Source organism: Penicillium atrosanguineum (genome assembly GCF_028827265.1).
Source record: "Penicillium atrosanguineum strain IBT 20685 chromosome Unknown utg000007l_segment0_segment0, whole genome shotgun sequence".
NCBI lineage: Eukaryota > Fungi > Ascomycota > Eurotiomycetes > Eurotiales > Aspergillaceae > Penicillium > Penicillium atrosanguineum.
The window spans coordinates 970,291-990,581 of NW_026623139.1; the positions used below are offsets into that span (position 1 = coordinate 970,291).

A 20,291-nucleotide genomic window follows, 5' to 3' on the forward strand; every position below is an offset into this window, starting at 1 on the left:
TTAGGTGGGATGATGACCTCTGATGATCTTGGTATAGCTTTTCATGAACATTTCCTTAGCTCTTTTTGCCGACCATTTCATATCCATCATATCATCACTTTCATCTACATTAAGTATGCTTTGTAAAAGTAAAGATTTTTGGATTACTACTTATCGAGCTAACCAACTACCTTGAGGTACTCGGAAGTACCTACGATGCAAATGAAAATTCAAAACCGTGGAGAGCAAGTGCTCGGGTTGTCCTCACTGCAACTCTGTTCATCTGTTCATCTGTTCTATAGTTCTATAAAGTTGTTGTCCCCGTTATCGTATGATGTGGATCGTGTTTGACTTGTTTGCACCGCGGTCATCCCCCATCCTTGACCATCCGACTTTCCTCGCAAATTCACACCTCAGACATAATGCGCCCAATTACAAGAGTTGCGTTGCGGCCGTATGTTTGCGCATCTTGCCGCCATGGCATTGGCGGTGGCCGACGCCGATTCGGCACCAAAATCGATCAAACTCCCGACATCTACGACGTAGTCTGCGTCGGGGGTGGTCCGGCGGGCTTGGGACTTTTGGCTGCACTCCGTACGTCACCTAAGGATCTTAAATGAAGCTCACAGAGAAACATCCTAACATATGAATATCAATACAGGTGCTTCTCCCATCACATCGAAGCTCAAGGTCGCCCTGGTCGAAAGCCAGGATCTCAACAAGGCCCAGGCATGGAACATGCCATCGGATCAGTTCTCGAACCGCGTTAGCAGCTTGACCCCGTCTTCTGCTTCTTTCCTACGCAAAATTGGCGCGTGGGAGCATCTTGATACCAGTCGTGTGCAGGAATACCAGGAGATGCAGGTGTGGGATGGCGAGACCGGATCACGAATATCGTTTGACCATTCCTGGGATACAAGTGCGTTCGAAGATATGCGCGCAGTTGCAACCATGACCGAGAACTCGAACCTTGTGCGTGCGCTTCTCCATCGTATTTCTGCCTCGGGCGATGAGGGTCTCACGCTCTTCTCGAATACTACTGTCGCCTCTATTGAGAACGGATCCGATCTTCAGACTGCCGGGCCTGACCTCTCCGCTTGGCCGATCCTCTCTGTAAAGCCTACTGGGCCGGGATCAGAGGGCAAGGAGCCTTCTCGCATTGCAGCAAGATTGCTAGTTGGCGCAGACGGAATTAACAGTCCCGTGCGCTCGTTCGCCGATATTCCCACCCAGGGCTGGGATTACAATCGCCACGGAATCGTCGCAACTCTCTCGCTTGCAGACCTCGATACACCTCCCTTCCCGGCAAACCTGCGCACAGCTTACCAGCGCTTCCTGCCCGCCCTAGGAGGACCCGTTGCTCTCCTCCCACTTCCAAACAACCACGCCACACTAGTCTGGTCAACGACACCCGAGCACGCCGCGTACCTGAAATCGCTCTCCCCATCCGCCTTCCTGGCCATGGTTAACGCCGCCTTCCGATTCTCCATGACAGACCTAAAATACATGATGGGCATGTCCACCTCTGAGCAAATATCTCACGAAGACGAGCTCGCCTGGCGCGTGCAGCACACTCCCCTTCCGCCACAAACCCCACCCTTCGCCACAGCCGTGCAGTCAGGCACTATAGCTTCTTTCCCTCTGCGCTTCCGCCACGCAGCACAGTATATCTCGCCCCGAGTCGCACTCGTCGGCGACGCAGCTCATGTCATCCACCCCCTCGCCGGACAAGGTCTGAACCTCGGCCTGGCGGACGTGGCTTCTCTTTCGCGGACGATCGAGTATGCCGTTTCTCATGGCATGGACATCGGTGATCTCCTTACCCTTGAGCGGTACTCTTCGGAGCGCTACCTGCCTAATGCGAAGATCGGCGGTGCTTGTGATCTTTTGCACAAGATGTATACTATCCCTGGGCAGGGCCCGATCACCTGGGCGCGTAGTCTGGGTCTGAATGTCATTGACAAATTGCCCTTTGTTAAGTCGTTCTTGATGAAGAATGCCGAGGGGTATTAAGTGGATGTTGTCTTGTGTCTATAGTGTATATCTAGTTTCTTTTTTTTTTCGAATATCAGACATTCAATCTCGAATGCTTTTACAGACCATTCAACGCTCAAGAATCAAGATACCATCTGTCCAAAGTACCATAATACTACGAAAAAGAAAAGGATTGTAATCAAGGTAGAGTAATGTTATTGGGTATTTGCGAATCCGCTAGTATATCCCAGACTTTTAAGCCTCACGGCTCAAATGCTTTTGTAACCGGATGCGTCTATGTATTTTGTAGAAGAAGGGGACAACAATGTAATGCTAACCGTGGCCGAACAAAGGAAACGAGAAAACGCCTGCATCAAGTCATCTAGGCGCTAATCTTGACGCCACTCAACTGCTCTGCCAAAGTGGCACCGGAAGCAGAGGGCTTGTTGGCAAGGCGCTGTTGGAGCTCGTCGGTAAGCTGGGAAAGCTCGACTTCGACACCCTCCTTCTCGGCGTGGCCTTCGGGGAGACCCATCTCCTTGATGCGGACCTTGCCGGCCTTCAGCTCCTCCTCGCCGAGGATGACGGCGAAGGGGACACCACCTTGTTCGGCGGCCTTGAACTGCTGGGGAAGCTTGGGCTTCACCTTGTAAGAGAATTCAGCCTGGAGAGTGTTAGTCTAATTCCCATGTTGGGGGGGGGGGGGGAGCAGGGGTGATATGTACCTTGATACCGGCCTGCCACAGCTTCTGGGAGACCTCCATACGCTCCTTGAGCATTCCAGTGAAACCCTTACCACCGAAAGCCATGACATAGGCATCGACCTCGCTGCTGCGGAAAGAGTCGGCTTTTTGCTCGCGCTCGAGGCGGGCCTTTGTGATGGAGAAGATACGGTCGACACCGAAAGAGATACCGACACAGGGAATCTGAGCCTTGGGCATGAACATGCCCACCAGGTTATCGTAGCGACCACCGGCAGCAACACTGCCCACACCCAAAGTGGGGTCGTTAGAGCGGTCATCATCATCGTTCTTCTTATCCTTCTTGCTGGACTTCTGAGGCTTCACGGCTTCAGCGTCACCAGCCTGTACAGCGGGTGCCGAGCCCTCGGTGACAACCTCGTAGATAACACCGGTGTAGTAATCCAATCCACGCGCCAGCGACATATCAAAGGAGATCTTGTCCAGAACGCCGAAAGCATCCAAATACTCCATCATCAAAGCCATATCCTCCAGACCAGCCTTGGCCGAGGCGTTGGCAGTGAGGTTCTCGTCCTGCAGCAGCTTCTCAAGCAGCTCGCGGCTACCCTTGTTCATGACATAGCCCTCAATACGGTCTGCAACGGCGCCGTCCAGACCTTTGTCGTCAACCATCTCCTTGCGCACATCGGCCCAGGGCATCTTGTCTAGCTTATCGACGGCACTCGAGATAGGACGGATCTTATCCTCGGGCACACCGCAGACCTGAAACACACCGTCCAGAATCTTACGGTGGTTCAGCTTAATAGTGTAGCGGCCATTCCAGCCCAACTCCTCAAAGACCTCGCTGACAATGCGCAGCACCTCGGCGTCAGGCATCATGGGGTCGAAAGCACCGGCGATATCGAAGTCGCACTGATAGAACTCGCGCATACGGCCCTTGCTGATGGCGGGCTGGTCTCGGCGGTAGACCTTGGCGATGTGGTAACGCTTGATGCTGCGCACGTCGCTATTCATCGCGAGCCAGCGGGCAAAAGGCACAGTCAAGTCGTAGCGCAGGGAGCAGATTTCACCACCCTGGTCCTGCAGGTCGTAGATGAGCTTGGAATCCTCGCCATATTTGCCAGCCAGGATCTCGCGCAGCTCGAAAACGGGGGTATCGAGGGCAGTACCGCCGTGGCGCTTGAAGACGTCGGCGATGGTGGTGAAGATGCGGTCACGGAGGAGGGCGTCGGAGCCGCACCAGTCCTTGGTCCCCTTGGGGGTTTTAAGGTTGAAAGAAACCTTGTCCTTGGGCATTGTATCGATTCGACTGGAGCGAGGAGGGATTGAAGAAAAGTAACGAGGGCGGGGATGGATTTGGTGGTGGGGGATGGTGGGGGCTCGGAGACGAATTTGATTCGAGGTCGCACGCAGGCCTTGGGCAGGCAAATGAGTCAGACGGCCGACAGGACACGCGCGGATGGTGTCTGAAACTGCTCGTCGTATTGAGCGTATGGGAATATGGATGGACGGCATAAAAGCAAACGCGAATGGACTGCACGAAAAGTGGTCGGCGAAATTGGAACGGGCCATCTTCCTGCTTCGGGCGAGTTTTTCCGCCATGTTTATCCGAACGTGGGTGTATAGTGAGTGGTATACCCATTTAGATTGGACTATTGGCACTGTCTGTTCGAGGTACTTCAACGAACCTCTTCCTAGATGGCTAGAGGGTATTTGATAAGTAGTATAGGTTGATCTGATGGTATCAGTGCTATAGATTCGTGGTATATCATGCCCACTTGGTGTCGCGGTGGCATTCCTCTTTGTTAAGTGCCGTTCAATATTCGCAGAGCACAAGCATCTTTCGAGGCATGGAGAGCATGATCCATCAGATAGCTAGAATATCTACAGTACGTGAGACAGACAGCTAGGAGGACTGCCACAATCAATGGAGCGACGTCATGAAGAATCAGTTATCAGTGGAGACGTATATCCGGCTGTCTCCGAAGTAGTTAAGGACCTACTGCAGTAGGTAAAGTGTCAACTCGGGCCAAGACATCCACCGCACCCCCCAATTCATAATCCAATACCTAGTCACGGTAAGCATCTCCGACTAGGTACTGTAGAGCTTTCACGAATTAACCGTGCCACCCCCACTATGATGTCCCGTACTCGGAGGTACAGCTAAATCGTAGGCCCCCCTTCCCATTCCCGGTCGTGGGTCGCAGTCATGGCTAGTGTAGCATTTGCATCAACCTTGGCCCGTATCCCAGCTCGCCTTCGCCCTCGTCTGGCCCCCCGTGCCACCAATAAGGGCGGAACCATCCCCGGTCGGGCGTTTCGACCCCGGTTTGGATTGGAGATATTGAAGCGATCCCTGCGATCCGTATATAGGGTGCACACCACAGTCCTGTGTCTCGCCGGTTAGCGCGTGCAGCCGGGCCCCGCAAGGAGCCTATTGAGATGCAATGCAGGCGCACTATATAAGATGCGCGCTGTTCGGAAGGTCGCCGCAATCCTCGAACCCCAGGCCGCGCGGCCCAGAACATGGGTTCGATGTTGTGCCGATGGGTCGATACTGGTACCCCATGTCTCGTTACCCCCAGACCCCGATGCTCGAGGAGTCGATCCTCGGACTGTATGTTTGGGTCTCGCGATCAGTCGGGGCAAAGACTCCACGCCACCAACTTCCCCACGTCGAGGCTGGTCATTGGCCGTATCTGACACGCCATGCGAGGGGCCGGACACATGGTCTGTGAGCGCCAAACAGGATAGAGCCAATGGCTGGTCGACGGTTGGGGGGGAAATTGAACTCTGGACCCCGTCACTCCGAAGTCGTAAAGAGATGCCTGTTCCATGGTCGTGGGGGGCCTCCACTGGGGAAAAGCCGAAGCGGCAACACCAATGGCAATGGCACTGGCACTGGCACTGGCACTGCCGTCTTCCCCTCCATGCTATTCTGCTATTCTGCCCGTTCTCCCGATCTAGCCGGCGCACAAAGGCATCTTCTCTAAGGTCGCGCGCATGGGAAAACCCGCGATTGGGCCAGTACCTGCCTTAGAATTCCACGTGGCTCGAGCGCGGCACTCGGGTTTAGTGTTCTTAGCGGTCTTAGCGGTTGTGGTCTGGTCGTGGTCTGGTTGTGGTCATTGCGCTTACTGGTCGGGGAGACTCAATGCGGAGGGCTTTTCTGGACGTTTCCGCTGCGCGAAATAAGACGGGGCGGGTCTGATGTAGATAAGTCGCTCTTCCCGAGCTCTCCCTCTCTCTCTCTACTCTCTCTCTCTCATTTACACCGTACACCGTACTTTCGTACGCCACATATCTCTCCTCATTCCTCTGTCCCGTTCCCCTCACCGAGTCCAGGCCCTGCGGTTCCTGCGTAGTGCCGTGCCGTTCCCCGGACGCTCTCCGCGACTCAACGTTCCTGGAACCTTGTCCGACTTCCCCGACTTGACTCGAACTCGAAACACTTCCCACCCTCTCATGTCCAACCCGGCCTGCCATCCGTAATCTTCAATCTTGAGCGATTCCTCCATGCAGCCTGCGTCCCACGAGGACACTCTCCCACAATGAAGGGGCTCTTCGGCATCGGCTCGCGAGGCAATGGGGTAAGCCGCTCTTCATCCCTACGGGCATCATCCCTCCCCGCCGTGGCACACTTGTGCACCCGCTCGACGATTCTGATTCTGATTACGAACGGGAACTGACTACCTTTCCTTACATAGGCGTCGAGCACCCCTTCGCCCGCCGCGCCGCCGGTCAGGAAAGACCCCCAAACGCCACAGATAACCCCGCTGGAGAAGCGGTTGCAAGACATGGGTTCCATACGCGGCGATGGTAGCGACAAGTTCTTTGGCATGGAAAATGTGAGTCTTCCCACAGTCTCGGTGGCGTAGCCCCGCTGACCATGACGTGCGCGCTAGTATGGCAATACTTGCTACTGCAATTCGATACTCCAATGTCTTTACTATTCCGTTCCCTTCCGCGAGGCCGTGATCAACTACCCACGGCGCACTCCGTTGGAGAGTCTCGAGGCGGCCCTCGCCAAGAACCTGCGATTCCCGAATCCCAATGCACACCTAGAAGCCGAGGCGCAGGCCGCCAAGCAAAAGGCCCAGGCGGCAACTTCACCATCCGCACGCCAGGCCGGCGTGACTCCCAACCAACCACAGAAACCGGAGGATAAAGAATCGCCGGAATACAAGAAGAAGGTGGCACTCCAAACTTTGCCGATCTTGGAAACCAGGAATAACGCCTCGAGTTATGGCATGTCCGAGTCCCTCTTTACCTCGTTGAAGGACATCTTTGAATCCTTGGTCGGCAGTCAGTCTCGGATCGGTGTCATCCGGCCACAGCAGTTCTTGGATGTCTTGCGACGGGAGCATGAGATGTTTCGGACGGCCATGCACCAGGATGCACACGAGTTTTTGAATTTACTACTAAACGAGGTCGTGTCGAATGTGGAGGCTGAGGCGACCAAGCACAACTTTGTGGAGAAAGCACTCCCGCCGTCAGAAAGCGTCGATTCTCTAAGCACGATGACGCCCAGTTCGGGTTCCAAATCACCCAACACTACGAGATGGGTCCACGAGTTATTTGAAGGGACGTTGACGTCCGAGACTAAATGCTTGACCTGTGAGAAAGTCTCCCAGCGTGACGAGGTCTTCTTGGATCTTTCGGTGGATCTCGAGCAGCATTCATCGGTGACATCCTGTCTCCGAAAGTTCTCCGCCGAAGAAATGCTTTGCGAGCGGAACAAGTTTCACTGTGATAATTGTGGAGGTCTTCAGGAAGCCGAGAAGCGAATGAAGATCAAGCGTCTGCCTCGTGTACTGGCTTTGCATCTGAAACGCTTCAAGTATACGGAGGACTTGCAGCGATTGCAGAAACTGTTCCACCGCGTCGTCTACCCATATCATCTGCGGCTATTCAATACCACGGATGACGCCGAGGACCCAGATCGGCTTTACGAACTGTACGCTGTGGTTGTTCATATTGGCGGAGGGCCTTATCACGGCCATTACGTTGCTATAATCAAGACAGAAGATCGCGGCTGGCTGCTCTTTGACGATGAGCTGGTGGAACCGGTGGACAAGAATTACGTGCGCAACTTCTTTGGAGATCGACCTGGCCTGGCCTGTGCATACGTCCTATTCTATCAGGAAACTACCCTCGAAGCTGTGCTCCGAGAGCAAGCTCAGGAGGATCAGGCCACTTCAACTGTGCCGGCTGAGAACGGAGAGGCCGGGAGGACTAACGGATACCCCTTGTCACCCGGTCTGTCCCATGTTCACAGTGCGTCTCAAGTGCCTTCGGATGACCCGAATCGTGTGAATGGCATCCACCGAATCCCCACCGCCCCTCAAATGTCCACGCACCCCGAAGCGCCCGAGGCGGAGGCGTCAGCTCCACAGCCCGTTCAACCACCCCAGCCACCACTGCCCACGATCCCTGATGAACAGCACCCCCCTCTCAGTCCGAAGAAGAGCGACGTTCAGTCACGAAAGGAAAGATCGAAGGAGGAGAAGGAGCGCAAGGCAATAGAGAAGGAGAAAGAAAAGGCAGACAAAGAGCGAGAACGGGCAGAAAAGCTCCGGCGCAAAGAAGCCGATTTGCAACAGGCTAGACAACAGATGAACGAGAGACGCGAAGCAGAGGATTTCAGACGGGCTGTTAAAGCCAGTGAAGCCGAGATGGCTAAGAACAATGATGGCTCTGAACTTGGCCCCGAGAACGGGTCGCCGAGGAAGCTCGGTTTCTTGAGACGTGGAAGCCGCAGTCTAAGCCAAAGACTGAGCAAGGACAAGGAGCCTCGCGTCTCAACATCCGATCTGCCACCGATCCCGAGCCCAGTTCCCGAAGCACCGCAACTAGAAGAGCCCGTTCTATCCCCGCTACCCCAGAAGGAGACCCCCTCCCTCCCGAACCCCAAGCTAGTGTCACGAAACAGCCCACCCGTCGCCAAGGACAGCAAACCCGAGAAAACCGGACGTTGGAGGTCTCTTAGCCTCAAGAAATCCTAGCTGCCACATGTATTCCAGGAAGCATTATCTTTTCTTGCATTTACCCAGAGCCCCTGGGTTTCACGGAGATACCCCCCACATTTATGCACATACAAGCGCAAAGTTTGCTTTTGCTTCTGCACATAGCTTTCCGTGGATGTATCACCATCTTTCTTTTTCATTATGATATGCGTATGGCCATCGTTCTTTTCCCTTCTGCCGTGGATACCTCAAATCGAGATATCATTTCCCCATGGACTTGTCTTTTAGACTCTTGGCTCTTGGATCATGACTATTTTTTTTTTTTTTGTTGTTTCCTGCTTTTCCATCGCTAAACGGTTTTCTGCTTTTTGTACAATTACGTCGGCATGATACCTACGTTGATGGGTGGCCGGTGCGAAAACGGGCGTTTGATCTTTGCAATTTCTGGCGATGGGTTTGGAATGTGGCATTTTTTTTAAGAGCGTTTTTAGCGAATGTGGATTTCTTTTGCATGTTTCCACCTACCTTGTCTTCTTACTCCCAATTTCAATGCGATCGAAGAGTCACTTTTGCACAGCTATTCAAATCTTGCGATAAGCCACATTAGCGGACCCAACACTGCCCAGGTGCAGGGGTAAACCCATGTTGAGTGGTTTTTTGGATGACATGTTCTACGACGCCCCCAAGAAGTGCAACGGCAACACTACCCATTTGATACCATTCAGATGTCAGGCAGGTTTGTTGGCCACTTACAATGGAATCTGCGAACAACATGACATTTCCTAGGTGGTTGTTTGGTGATTGTTGCTCTGTGAATGGATATTGCAGTAAGTCGAGTGCTTACTGCTCGGGCACGAATTGTTATAGTAATTCCTAGGTCTATTGATTAAACATATACTTGAAATTATCAACGCCGGACTCGGGAGCTAAATAGTATATATAGATTGAAAGCTACCCAGGTGGTATGTTCCAATAACCAGGTACAAAGCAATCAATTCAAAGAGAGAAAAAGAGTATTAACGAGAAAGCCATAGCACGTGCGGGTATCATTCAAACAGTTCCTTCCATATCCTTTATCTCTTCTTCAAGCAAGTTCCATGTTCGCGGCAGGAAATTTCCTTCGAGCCAATAATTCCCGCCGTAGTCTTTACCAAGCATCCAAACAGCGTTGGTCCCACCCACGAGCGGTTTGGTGGTGTAGTTATGATATATCAACATGGTGCCTGGAGGATTGATCCTTGACTTCTCTCCATCACCTTGGCGCAGCACTGCCGGGCCAAAGTTCGGAGCTTTGATCAAATCCAACTTATTCACATTGCTGACAAAAAGTACACTAGCGTGCGGATCGCCGTAAAAGAGATTCGGGGTCTTATCTGACGTGATATCCTGGCGCATAGTCCTCAGCATAGCCAAGGTCTGTTGAACTGTGCCCTGCTCAGCAATATGACGTCGATTAGTGAGAGCAATCGGTCCGAGGGGTCCTCTGGCAAGCTCGGTGGGGAAGAATGCGAGCCCCATAAGTACCATATTCTGAAGGTAAACCCCAGTCGATTCCAGGAGTAGTGGAAGTCGGAACCGAGCATTTGAGAGGATCACTGCGGTCACAGGACGTGGATTGGGCAGAGTCATTGCGACGGCGCGAGTGACCCACGCCGTAAGTGTATCGTTTTCGGTGACAACGGGCTTCTCGAGACTCGTAAGAGTACTCAAGGCGGCTTCATCTTGAACTCGTTTCTTCAGCCGTAAGTAGATATCCTTGGGAAGGTAAATTGCCCGACGTTCCCAGCGAGGGTTCCATAGTCTGTCCCACAGATTATGGAAAATGAATGTAAGCTTGCTCATCCCCGTCATTCGCTGTTCATCAGGCCCAAAATCCTCCTGCTTGCCATCATTGGAGCTTTCTATAGTCTCGAGAACGTCTTTATGTGCGCCGAATGCCGGTGGGACCTCATCTGCACGACCAGCTAGCACCAGCGACCATGCCTGCAGTAAGGCTTGAATACCCACGGCGTCCATCATCGTCTGAGGCCAGGTGAGTGCCACAAGAGTTGCATTGCTAAAAGAACTAATCTGCAACGACAGCTGAGGTGCATCCATCTGAATCATTTCGTCAATCGTTGTTGGATGGTCGGGCCAACGTACGACAAAGGACCGACAGTCGAGAGAGGAAATAGGTTGAATTGACGGGCCATCGGTTGGTGTAGGAAGTTGGCCGGCCACCGGATGCTCCTCGATTCTCATATCAAAAACATCGTGGGTGAATGCCACAGGCTGCTGCTCATCTGTGAATGACCGCGGGACATGGATCTCAAGCTTGCCGTTTTGCTATATTTCGTCAGTCCACCGGGTTACCGTGAAACGAGCTGTCCCGTATCTCTTTTACCTTGAACCTCAGCCGACCTCCAAGCTTCCTCCAATCTCCAATTTCAAACAAGCCCAGCAACGCCTCATGTAGCTTGTCGGCGTCGAGAACGTCATTGAAGCGCATTAACCGACTTATGAGCGTGCGGTAAAGTAAGGTATCATCCAGAGCATGTAGAGGATATACATCGAATGGCTCGCTGGCAAGATGTTTCTCATCCATTTCGGCGGCGGAGCAGCTCAGGAGTGGCCTATACTGAGATGAGATGCGCTCTGTTTGAGTTAAGAATGATATCTTTTTCAGGGGCAGGAAGTGCCTCTCGAATTGAAATTCGCGGTCGATCGAGAAACGCCATGATCGACTAACCCTGATCGGCAAATGCGATAGAAACCCGGCGACTGATTCGCCCGATTTGGGGAAGCACACTTTTGACCCGCATCCATCAGAGATGAACTATTGACCGAGAAGCTGGTTCCTGGGCATTGGCACCCCACTCGGAGCTCTTCGGTGGTGGGAATTGGTGGGTGAAAGTCTGTTGCCCACTTCTCGACTTCCCTACTAGGCCCGTTTGGATTCTCTCCTTTGGTCCGATCGAGCTAGAATTTCACGCAAAGACTCAATATGTTGGCTAGATGTCTGAAAACGGGAAATCCCAAACTTAAGAGCATCGAAACATTCATACGTTCAGCCTACCTGGACTCTAGACCCTACTAGCTCCCTACTTCTCGGTACCTTTCTGAATCAGGGTGGATTTGGGTATATACATGAGGCCGAGAGACCTGGAAGAGATCGCAAGTGAAGCATAGACCGGGCTCAAACATGCCTAATTGGTCCACCTAAAGCCGGCCAAGAACTCCGTATCAGTGTACCAGATTCGCCATGTCAATTACCTCGAACTAATAGTCTGTCCTATCAGTCCCACCCTTTCCCGTATCCTGGTAGGTTTTGGTTCATGTACTTCGTACCACATATCTTGTGGTGGGGAACAGACAGGCTATGCGGGGTCTGTTTTCGCTGAAATGCTGAAGAACTGCTTTTGCGCGAGTGACGATGTCAAGGGGCGGAGAGCAGAACCGTTCCATCTCTCCCGGGCGCGTGGGCCGACTCGGCAGGAACTGAGGATGTGCAGGGAATCAACCGAGGACAAGCTCGTAGACGATGACGACGGTATTGATGATGATAAGGGGTACTGTAGGAGATTTGGGCATTAGCTAGAGTGCCCGGAGCTGCCACACATTCATCCTCCGTCGACTTCGAAAATACACCATGCTCTTCTGGGTATCGTGCAGATTGGAGAGAGAGATAATGTGATGACGGATATAAGGGGACGGTTGAGCGTACTCCGCATGACTGTGCGCACACTGGCAATCAAGTTGATCGTCTTCGCCTTCACGCTGGTGCTATCGTACGTCGCGCCGAAGCCTGGCTCAGCTGACGTGCGGCCCCATCCGACTATACCATTCACAACAAATTAGTATTTTATCCAGAGAAAGCTTCGCGACGGGGTGGCATGCAACCGGGGTGCGAGCGGAGGGACGTACTGCGAGCAAGGAAGCGGTCCTCGGATAGGATAGCGATAGAGTTGATGATGAGGATGACGACTGGAGCAGTTATTAGCTTGCATCAAGAGAGGCATTTGTTAGGAAACCAACCCAAGAAAAGGTTCCCAAGGCCGAAGAACAACATCGTTGCGCGTCGAGGGGTGGTTGGAGGAACGTTGATAAAGTGAGGTTCGGAAGCGCCAGATCTCCGGATCAACAACATCGCCCACCATGAGACATAGTAAGTCCGCGCCACGCAAAAACCATGCGCATAGCTAATTTTCCCCAGTCTTCACAATTCTCGGCCTTGTCCTTCCGGCCTTGATCTTCCTCCATCTCCTTGTTGCGCCGTACACCAAAGTCGAAGAGTCCTTCCACGTCCAGGCCACCCACGACATACTCGTACACGGATTCCCCGTACATGTTCTGAACGTTGACCGCACCAATTATGACCACTTCGCTTTCCCGGGAGCTGTGCCTCGGTCGGCTATCGGTGCTGCCATCCTTGCTAAGCTGTCGCGACCCATCATTGCCTTGAGTAATGCAATCAATCCGCCCGGCATAGCTGGCGGCGGCCTCTACACCAATGGCACCAATCGTTCTAACCTGTCCGAAGCTGCTCTACCGACTGGTATTGAGGTAGCACTGACAAAATTGTCAAGATACTTACCTACGTTGAGCGAGGCAGTTGATCGGCAGATCCTCAGTAGGGACAGCTGTAGTCTTCAATGACGAACCAAGCTAACACATCCACAGCTCGAGCTATTCTAGGCCTGTACAATGCAGCTGCACTGCTCGTGTACGCACACGGTGTCCGACGAAGCTTCGGATTCGTTGTAGCAACATGGTATTTGGCCTTCCAAGCAAGCCAATTTCACCTCATCTACTATGCCTCGCGGCCACTATCCAACATGTTCGCTTTCGGGCAGACAACCCTGGCCATGCGATTTCTTCTCCCAGATTCCATACTACCCATGGGTCGACCCGGTAGTAGCCGTCTGTCACTGATACTGCTCACCATGGCAGGCGTGATATTCCGCTCGGAACTAGCTGTGCTAGTCGCGACACAGACGCTATTCCTGCTCATCACTCGCCAAGCCAGATTCTTCCAAGATGCGGTCTACGCAGGTATTGTCGGTCTCTTCACCGCTCTCACAGCTACTGTGATTACTGATTCGTTCTTCTGGGATCGTCTCGTATGGCCGGAGCTGGATGCATTCCTATTCAATGTTGTCTCGGGCCAGTCGTCCGAATGGGGAACGGATCCTTGGTATTCCTATTTCTTGAATGCGCTTCCTCGCCTTCTTATGAATCCCTTGACATACCTCGTCGCTCTTCCCGTTGCGCTGCGCCAGCCCGCAACTCGGCAGCCGGCGATCGCATTGCTCGTGCCTTCTCTCGCCTTCGTCGCCTTGTACAGCATCATCCCCCACAAAGAGTGGCGCTTCATAATCTATGTCGTTCCGTCTCTCACTACTGCAGCTTCGCTCGGCGCCGGATATCTCTGGAATCACCGCCAGCGCTCTGTTTTCGCTCGCATCGCTTCTCACGCCTTGGTACTTTCCACGCTGGCAACATTCCTCCTTTCGAATCTTGTGCTCCTCCCAGCCTCGGCCGCCAACTATCCCGGCGCATATGCTCTTGATGCACTGCACCGTTACCATGACCAGGTGGCAGATGGAAATGCCAATGGAGCTTCCGTCTATCTCGGCAATCTGGCGTGCCAAACAGGCATTACGCGATTCTTGGAACAACCCGCTGCACTGGGCTGGCACTATGATAAAACCGAGGATGAAGCTACCAAGTCCTTGAGTGTCTTCTGGGATCAATTTGATTACATTCTTGTGGAGGCGTCTGCGGATCCTGATTATAAGGACAGCGATGAGACTCAATTGCGAATCGCGCTTCCTGATTCTCATTGGGACACAGCTGACACCATCGATGGCTTCGCTGGTATTTCCATTGTGAGACCCGGATCTCCGGCGGATGGGACTACTGAACGCAAGCTCCTATCTGTGATAGGGGGCCAACGCGCAGTGAACTTATACGAGCAAGTTCGGGATGCGCTTCGCAAAGTCGTGTTGCGAGGATGGTGGGTTGAGTTGAAGATGCAGCCGAAGCTCAAGGTTTTGAAAAGGGTTCAGAGGCATTAAGTTTAGCCTTGAGGTTGTTGACTACACTGTACATAGTAAAATTGGTGTGTTCTTTTCATATTCGTTGAATCAACTGTACATTTCATTGACAGAGAACTATCCATCCACTTGGGTTGGATGTATGAACACCTTTCCAACAATCAACCACAATTCAAAGAAAGTACATGCAACAGGGTATTATGTATCATGATAGCCACCTCGGAGAAGGCAGACTCGGCAGACTCAAATAGACAGAAATGAAACATCTCACAGCGATCCCGGCGGGCCACCAAGGCGCGCCATGCGAGTCTCTAGGTTACGCACCCAGGGCTCCACAGTCTCGACATTTGACTTGAGCGCAGCCTCACCCTGGCGCATCTTCTCCTCGACGACCGTGAGGCCTTCACGCCATTGCTCGATTTCAGAACTCATTTCAGCCTGACGTTTTTCGAGCGCATCGAGTGAGTCTGCGGCGTGGGCGGCACCTGCATGACAGGCACGAAGAGAACGTAGGCGCTCGAGAACACTGGGTAGCAATGGGTGCAGGGATTGGATGGTGGGGAGTGTTGCGTAGAGTGCTTGAATCTTGGATGCATTGTCGTCGTCAGATGGGTTAAAGCCGTCCGTGGTAGGAGCAGCTTCGGCATCAGAGCCGGATGAAGCGATTCGCGCAGCTTGAGCAGCCTTGGCGGCGTCAACGGCGCGTTTGCGCGCTGACGCGAGGGCTTCAGCGTCAGTGGTGAGCTTGCGAACTCTCGTGGAGAGAGCTTCGAGATGAGGTGTGGTCAAGCCGGGCACAGCACTTGGGCCACCAGCCGTGGGGTTTGTTCCTACGAGAAGACCAGTAAGGGCCGAGAGTCGGGATGTAAGTTGTTCCAGGGATGGGAGCACTGGTTGCAGTGCAGGCTCGCTGATGCCATTTCCGACGAAGGGGTTTGAGGCGTTTGAAATGCCCATGGAAGCTTCAATAAGCGCCAGTCGGCCTTCGAAGGCCGCAGCATGAGAAAGGATTCCCGCTGATGACGCCGCAGCTGGCGGGGGCACTGTGGTAACAGCCGAACCGCCAGCTGGGGGTTGTTTGCCTTGTGAAACTGGTGCAGAACCGTTCTCAGACCCTAGTTTCTGAGACAGCATCGCAGCAGCAGAATGCAAAGTAGTCTGTTCACCTCTCGAAGAAGCATGCAGATTATCCAGCGCGCGGCTCAACTCCGCAACACCGTCGCCCAACGCACCCTCCGTCCCCTTCTCAGTCGTCGCACTTTGGTTCGTTCCACTCTCAACACTATCATCGTTTCCAGCAGTTGCCTCATTCTCCATCTCCACCTTCAATTCCTCAACCTCTCTGCGCAAGCGTGCCAGCCGCCGCTCGACCGATTCATCCTCGTCACTAAAGTCGCCGAGATCCTCGGTACCATCTTCACGAACACGGCGTCGGCGCCGATTCTTACTCTTACTGCGATAGGCTTGGCGTTTTGCGGAAATGCTGTCGGAGAAGTTCACGTCGCGGGCGTCCACGGCGGCACCCATAAAGTGCATACGCGCCTGGTCTGCGTTGACGCCTTCGCGGTCAATGTCAGAGCTGGAGCCTGCATCGCCGTGTTCTGATTCGGTGCGGACTGTAGTGGTCTGGATTGAATCGACTGTTAGTATGGCTTATGGTGGCATGGTCTGATAATCGCGGACTCACGGGGATGGTGGATGCTTCGTCGGTCAGGTCAGGGGTTTCGTAGATATCCGGGGCGGGATCCTGAGGCGCAATCAGTAAAATTCACTTATTTGTTGTCCAAATAAACCCACTAGGTCAGGAAGACCGGCGTATTTCTTGTTGAAGGCCATGGCTGCGGAGTTGGAGGAGACCGTCAACAATCAGATGCCCACTATAGCTCTCACTCGGGAAACATTGACACCTCAGGCATTAAGGCACTACGGCCTAGTTCATGGATGACTCAGCATGCACGTGTCAGCCTCGGGATGAGCACATGCTTTGAGCAGCCGCAAACCCGTGGACCCAGGCAGGTACAAATAAGCTGGCAATCAACCACATGCTACGTAGTTTCTGCTGGAAATCCCTTCTTTAATCCCGTCTACGCTCTTCACCCTTGAGACGAAAGCTCCAATTCACCTCGTTCCACCTCAATTAACATATCAATTCCCCCACTACCCCCACCACCCCCGCATTCCAAGCTCTCCAAGCTCTCCAAGTCAAGATGGCAGCTCCCGCCACAACCACAATTAAGAACCTCACCGGACAGTGGCAGATGGTTAGTGACTACTGAAGATTCAAAGCTAAAACCCAGTTGGGAAAATGGCTCACAAACCTCTGTGTAACAGGACACAACTCTGTCCGACCCCACCGACTCCATCCTCTCTCTGGTACGTACAAAAGAAAACATTCGTCACATGCGCGCAGCATTGCACACCAATGGCAAGAATGGCCCGAAGAAAATACTCACTAACACGGCGCAGCAAGGTATGAGCTGGTTCCTCCGCAAAGCTCTCCCCTACGCCACCGTAACTCTTCACGTGAAGGAGTACGCCGAAGAGGCCAACCCGCTGGTTTACCACATCGATGTTGACCAGGTGATCACTGGCGGTATCAATGGAACCCAGGAACGGCGCCAGCTTGACTGGGAGCAGCGTGATCACACCGATAACATCTTCGGCACGCTTCACGGCCGCTCGCGATTCATTCGCGGTGTAAAGGGTGCCGACGGCAAGGTTCGCCCAGCCGTCGAGATTCAGACTAAGGTCGGTGATGCGGCGGCGGATGAGAAAGCGGGGAAGTTCCTTCGCGGCGAGATTTTAGCAGATGGCTCGGCTTCAGAGGGATACCTTGTTGAGGACGAGGGTGACGAGTTTGGCGAAGGCGAAGGATTGTATGTGCAGAGCTGGGTTGTGAATGAGGAGAGCGGCTGGACCGCTGAGCAGGTATGGTTGACCGTTTCGAGGGGTGTGTGAACTGGATGCTAACTTGTTCTGGATTAGATCTGGGGCTTCGAGTTGATTAATGGCTCCCTGCGCCACCACTCTCGTCGCGTTGCTGTCACCAAGGGTAATGGGCATGTCGAGTTGGCACGACTTGTTTACGTCTGGCAGAAGCCTACGGCTTCAGAGTAGCGTTGAGGAGCGTCCTGCTTCCTGCTTCCCGGCTTCCCAGAGGATTGGCGTTGTATGGGCTTCGGTAGACCCATACTACGGGTGCCGTTTTAACCCTTTGCAGCTTGATAGAATGAAGAGCATTATTTTTGTTAAATTCTGCCTTGCTAGTAATACTCTAGGTGCAAGAAATAAAAGTCGGCCAAATGCATTCTGCCATCCTGCAATTCAGAATTGGAATAAACTGTACGCCAATTCGATGATTCGAAGCAGATAAAACAAAGTAAACGAGGGCAAAGTTGCTCTAAAATAGTTTCATTGTATGTAAGTGGCCCGTGGGCAGTATTTTGGAGTCATAAATACAAGAGACATGATCATGACACGAAAAAAGAAAAAGGAATGCCAACAATTTAGCATCAAATTTAAGAATGGGTAGGCATGACAACAGAAGCCTTGGAGCTGGTCGCATCCTCGCTCTTCCAGTGGCTAGTGACAGTCTTCTGCTGGGTATAGAACTGCAAGCCCGGCTTGCCGTAGAAAGTGTTGGCACCACCACCGGCGATACTCTTCTTGTTACCGGTGAAGGAGAACATAGGAAGAGGGACAGGAATGGGAACGTTAATGCCGAGCTGACCAGCCTCAATCTCCTTCTGGAACTTAGAGGCGGTGGAGCCGGAGCGAGTGAAGACAGCAGCGCCGTTGCCGTACTCGTTGGCGTTGATGAGGTCAATGGCATCGTCAAGGGTCTCAACGTTCAGGCAGACAAGGACGGGTCCGAAGATCTCCTCCTTGTAGCACTTCATCTCAGGGGTGACGTTAGTGATGATGGTAGGGCCAACGAAGTTGCCGTTGGGGTACTTCTCGGGGTGCTGGCCGCGGCCATCCAAAAGAATAGTAGCACCCTCCGCCTCGGCGCTGGCAATGAGATCCTCGATGCGCTTCTTGCTCTCGGGGCTGATGACAGGACCAAGGTCTGCATTCTCCTCGAAGCCACCGTTCATGTTGAGGGCCTTAGCACGCTCAGCAATCTCGGGCAGCCATTCTTTGGTCTCGCCCACCATAACAACGGTGCTCAGAGCCATGCAGCGCTGACCAGCAGCACCAAAGGCGGCGCCAGTGATAGCGTTTAAAGCGTGGTTCTTGTTACAGTCAGGCAAGACAGCAGCGTGGTTCTTAGCACCCAAGTTGGCCTGCACACGCTTGCCATTGGCAGAGCCACGAGCATAGATGTACTCGCCGGCCTTGTTGCTGCCAACGAAGCTGATAGCCTTGATAGCGGGCTCGTCCAAAATGAAGTCGACGGTGCGGTGCTGGCCGTGAACGATATTAATAACACCGGGAGGGAACCCGGCCTCCTTAGCCAGCTCAGCCAGGATCATAGCAGCACCAGGGTCACGCTCGGAGGGCTTCATGACCAAGCAGTTACCAGTGACAGTCGCAACGGGGATACACCACAGAGGAATCATGGCGGGGAAGTTGAAGGGGCAGATAGCCGCGACAACGCCCAGCGGCTCGCGATAGCTACGGGTTTCCATGTCCTTGGCAACCTCCAGGACCTCACCGGTCATCTGGGTAGTGATACCACAAGCGGTCTCGGCGACCTGCAGACCGCGAAGAACATCACCTCGAGCATCGGCGAACGTCTTACCCTGCTCGAGAGTGATGGAAGCGGCCAGCCTGTCCCAGTTCGAGCGGATCAAGCTGGTGAACTTGAACATAATCTGCTGTCTCGCCATAATGCTAGTGGCGCGCCAGGCGGGGAAGGCCTTCTCGGCTGAGTCGACGGCGGCCTTCAGCTCCTCATCAGTGCTCTGGGGCACACGAGTGACCAGGTTGTTGGTAGCAGGGTCATGAAGGTCGATCCACTTGGTGGCCTTGGATGTGACGAATTCGTTGTCCAGGAAGTTGGCGGTGTCGATAGGGTTAGAGATCTTCTCGTGGGTTGTCGGGTATTCCGTTGCGGTTGTAGCAGCCGAGGTCGTGGGAGGGGCAAGCTGGCGGGCAGTGGCATGCAATCGGCGAGAGGCAGAGATAGCTCCGGGGGTAGCGGTAGCTCTCTGAGCAGTCGATCTAGCCATTGGGGTTGCGGTTGTGAGAGACCGAGCACCGGCGGCAGCTCGAGCGGTAACGGCAGGAGTGCGGGGGACGGAGTGAAGGGCCGGGAGACGGGCCAAAGACCGACGGGCGGCCATGATGAATTATGTGTGAAGAGATATGAGGATCAAGAATAGTATCTCTGAGAAGGGGGAGGAACAAGAGTAATAACGAAGGAGAGTGGCAATTGGGAAGTATAAGAAGTATCACTACCCCAGGCCCGAGGTCAACCGACCGCCTTGCATCGGATTTCCCCATAATCAAATAACAGTTACAATGGCCAGCCGATAAGCTACCTCGGCGCGGGGAACCAATCATATTGGCCATAGATACGGCCATATCGCCGAAGCTGCCCGCAATCACACTAAATCGCACTGAGCTTCCACTCTAGTGTGGGTTAGGCAGGCCATTCCGAGGGAAACTGCAGTTGACTAAACTTGCCAATC

The 20,291-nt window shown here is 53.3% G+C and overlaps 9 protein-coding genes across 9 annotated transcripts; 4 read left to right on the forward strand and 5 right to left on the reverse strand.

Annotated features, from left to right (window-relative positions):
- Positions 1–401: 401 nt before the first annotated feature.
- Positions 402–1,992, forward strand: N7443_008561 (putative ubiquinone biosynthesis monooxgenase (Coq6); the record flags this gene model as incomplete). The annotated part of the gene is made up of 2 exons (XM_056888617.1): positions 402–573; positions 641–1,992. 2 exons carry the CDS (start codon positions 402–404, stop codon positions 1,990–1,992), a joined length of 1,524 nt encoding a protein of 507 aa, XP_056737919.1.
- A 343-nt stretch (positions 1,993–2,335) lies between these two features.
- Positions 2,336–4,256, reverse strand: N7443_008562 (histidine--tRNA ligase; the record flags this gene model as incomplete). Its single annotated transcript, XM_056888618.1, has 2 exons — positions 2,336–2,617; positions 2,679–4,256. 2 exons carry the CDS (start codon positions 4,254–4,256, stop codon positions 2,336–2,338), a joined length of 1,860 nt encoding a protein of 619 aa, XP_056737920.1.
- A 1,949-nt stretch (positions 4,257–6,205) lies between these two features.
- Positions 6,206–8,659, forward strand: creB (uncharacterized protein; the record flags this gene model as incomplete). The annotated part of the gene is made up of 3 exons (XM_056888619.1): positions 6,206–6,244; positions 6,362–6,502; positions 6,560–8,659. The coding sequence occupies 3 exons, from the start codon at positions 6,206–6,208 to the stop codon at positions 8,657–8,659; spliced, it is 2,280 nt and encodes a 759-aa protein (XP_056737921.1).
- A 1,011-nt stretch (positions 8,660–9,670) lies between these two features.
- N7443_008564 (uncharacterized protein) lies at positions 9,671–11,204 on the reverse strand (the record flags this gene model as incomplete). The annotated part of the gene is made up of 2 exons (XM_056888620.1): positions 9,671–10,945; positions 11,004–11,204. 2 exons carry the CDS (start codon positions 11,202–11,204, stop codon positions 9,671–9,673), a joined length of 1,476 nt encoding a protein of 491 aa, XP_056737922.1.
- Positions 11,205–12,115: 911 nt separating this feature from the next.
- N7443_008565 (YOS1 family protein) lies at positions 12,116–12,668 on the reverse strand (the record flags this gene model as incomplete). The annotated part of the gene is made up of 4 exons (XM_056888621.1): positions 12,116–12,171; positions 12,324–12,434; positions 12,524–12,583; positions 12,635–12,668. The coding sequence occupies 4 exons, from the start codon at positions 12,666–12,668 to the stop codon at positions 12,116–12,118; spliced, it is 261 nt and encodes an 86-aa protein (XP_056737923.1).
- Positions 12,669–12,754: 86 nt separating this feature from the next.
- On the forward strand, positions 12,755–14,676 carry N7443_008566 (dolichyl-P-Man:Man(7)GlcNAc(2)-PP-dolichol alpha-1,6-mannosyltransferase; the record flags this gene model as incomplete). Its single annotated transcript, XM_056888622.1, has 3 exons — positions 12,755–12,764; positions 12,813–13,229; positions 13,280–14,676. The coding sequence occupies 3 exons, from the start codon at positions 12,755–12,757 to the stop codon at positions 14,674–14,676; spliced, it is 1,824 nt and encodes a 607-aa protein (XP_056737924.1).
- A 246-nt stretch (positions 14,677–14,922) lies between these two features.
- N7443_008567 (uncharacterized protein) lies at positions 14,923–16,491 on the reverse strand (the record flags this gene model as incomplete). The annotated part of the gene is made up of 3 exons (XM_056888623.1): positions 14,923–16,281; positions 16,343–16,402; positions 16,453–16,491. 3 exons carry the CDS (start codon positions 16,489–16,491, stop codon positions 14,923–14,925), a joined length of 1,458 nt encoding a protein of 485 aa, XP_056737925.1.
- Positions 16,492–16,862: 371 nt separating this feature from the next.
- On the forward strand, positions 16,863–17,772 carry N7443_008568 (uncharacterized protein; the record flags this gene model as incomplete). The annotated part of the gene is made up of 4 exons (XM_056888624.1): positions 16,863–16,916; positions 16,987–17,028; positions 17,122–17,583; positions 17,641–17,772. The coding sequence occupies 4 exons, from the start codon at positions 16,863–16,865 to the stop codon at positions 17,770–17,772; spliced, it is 690 nt and encodes a 229-aa protein (XP_056737926.1).
- A 401-nt stretch (positions 17,773–18,173) lies between these two features.
- Positions 18,174–19,943, reverse strand: N7443_008569 (CoA-acylating methylmalonate-semialdehyde dehydrogenase; the record flags this gene model as incomplete). The annotated part of the gene is made up of 1 exon (XM_056888625.1): positions 18,174–19,943. One exon carries the CDS (start codon positions 19,941–19,943, stop codon positions 18,174–18,176), a length of 1,770 nt encoding a protein of 589 aa, XP_056737927.1.
- Between the last annotated feature and the right edge of the window lie 348 nt (positions 19,944–20,291).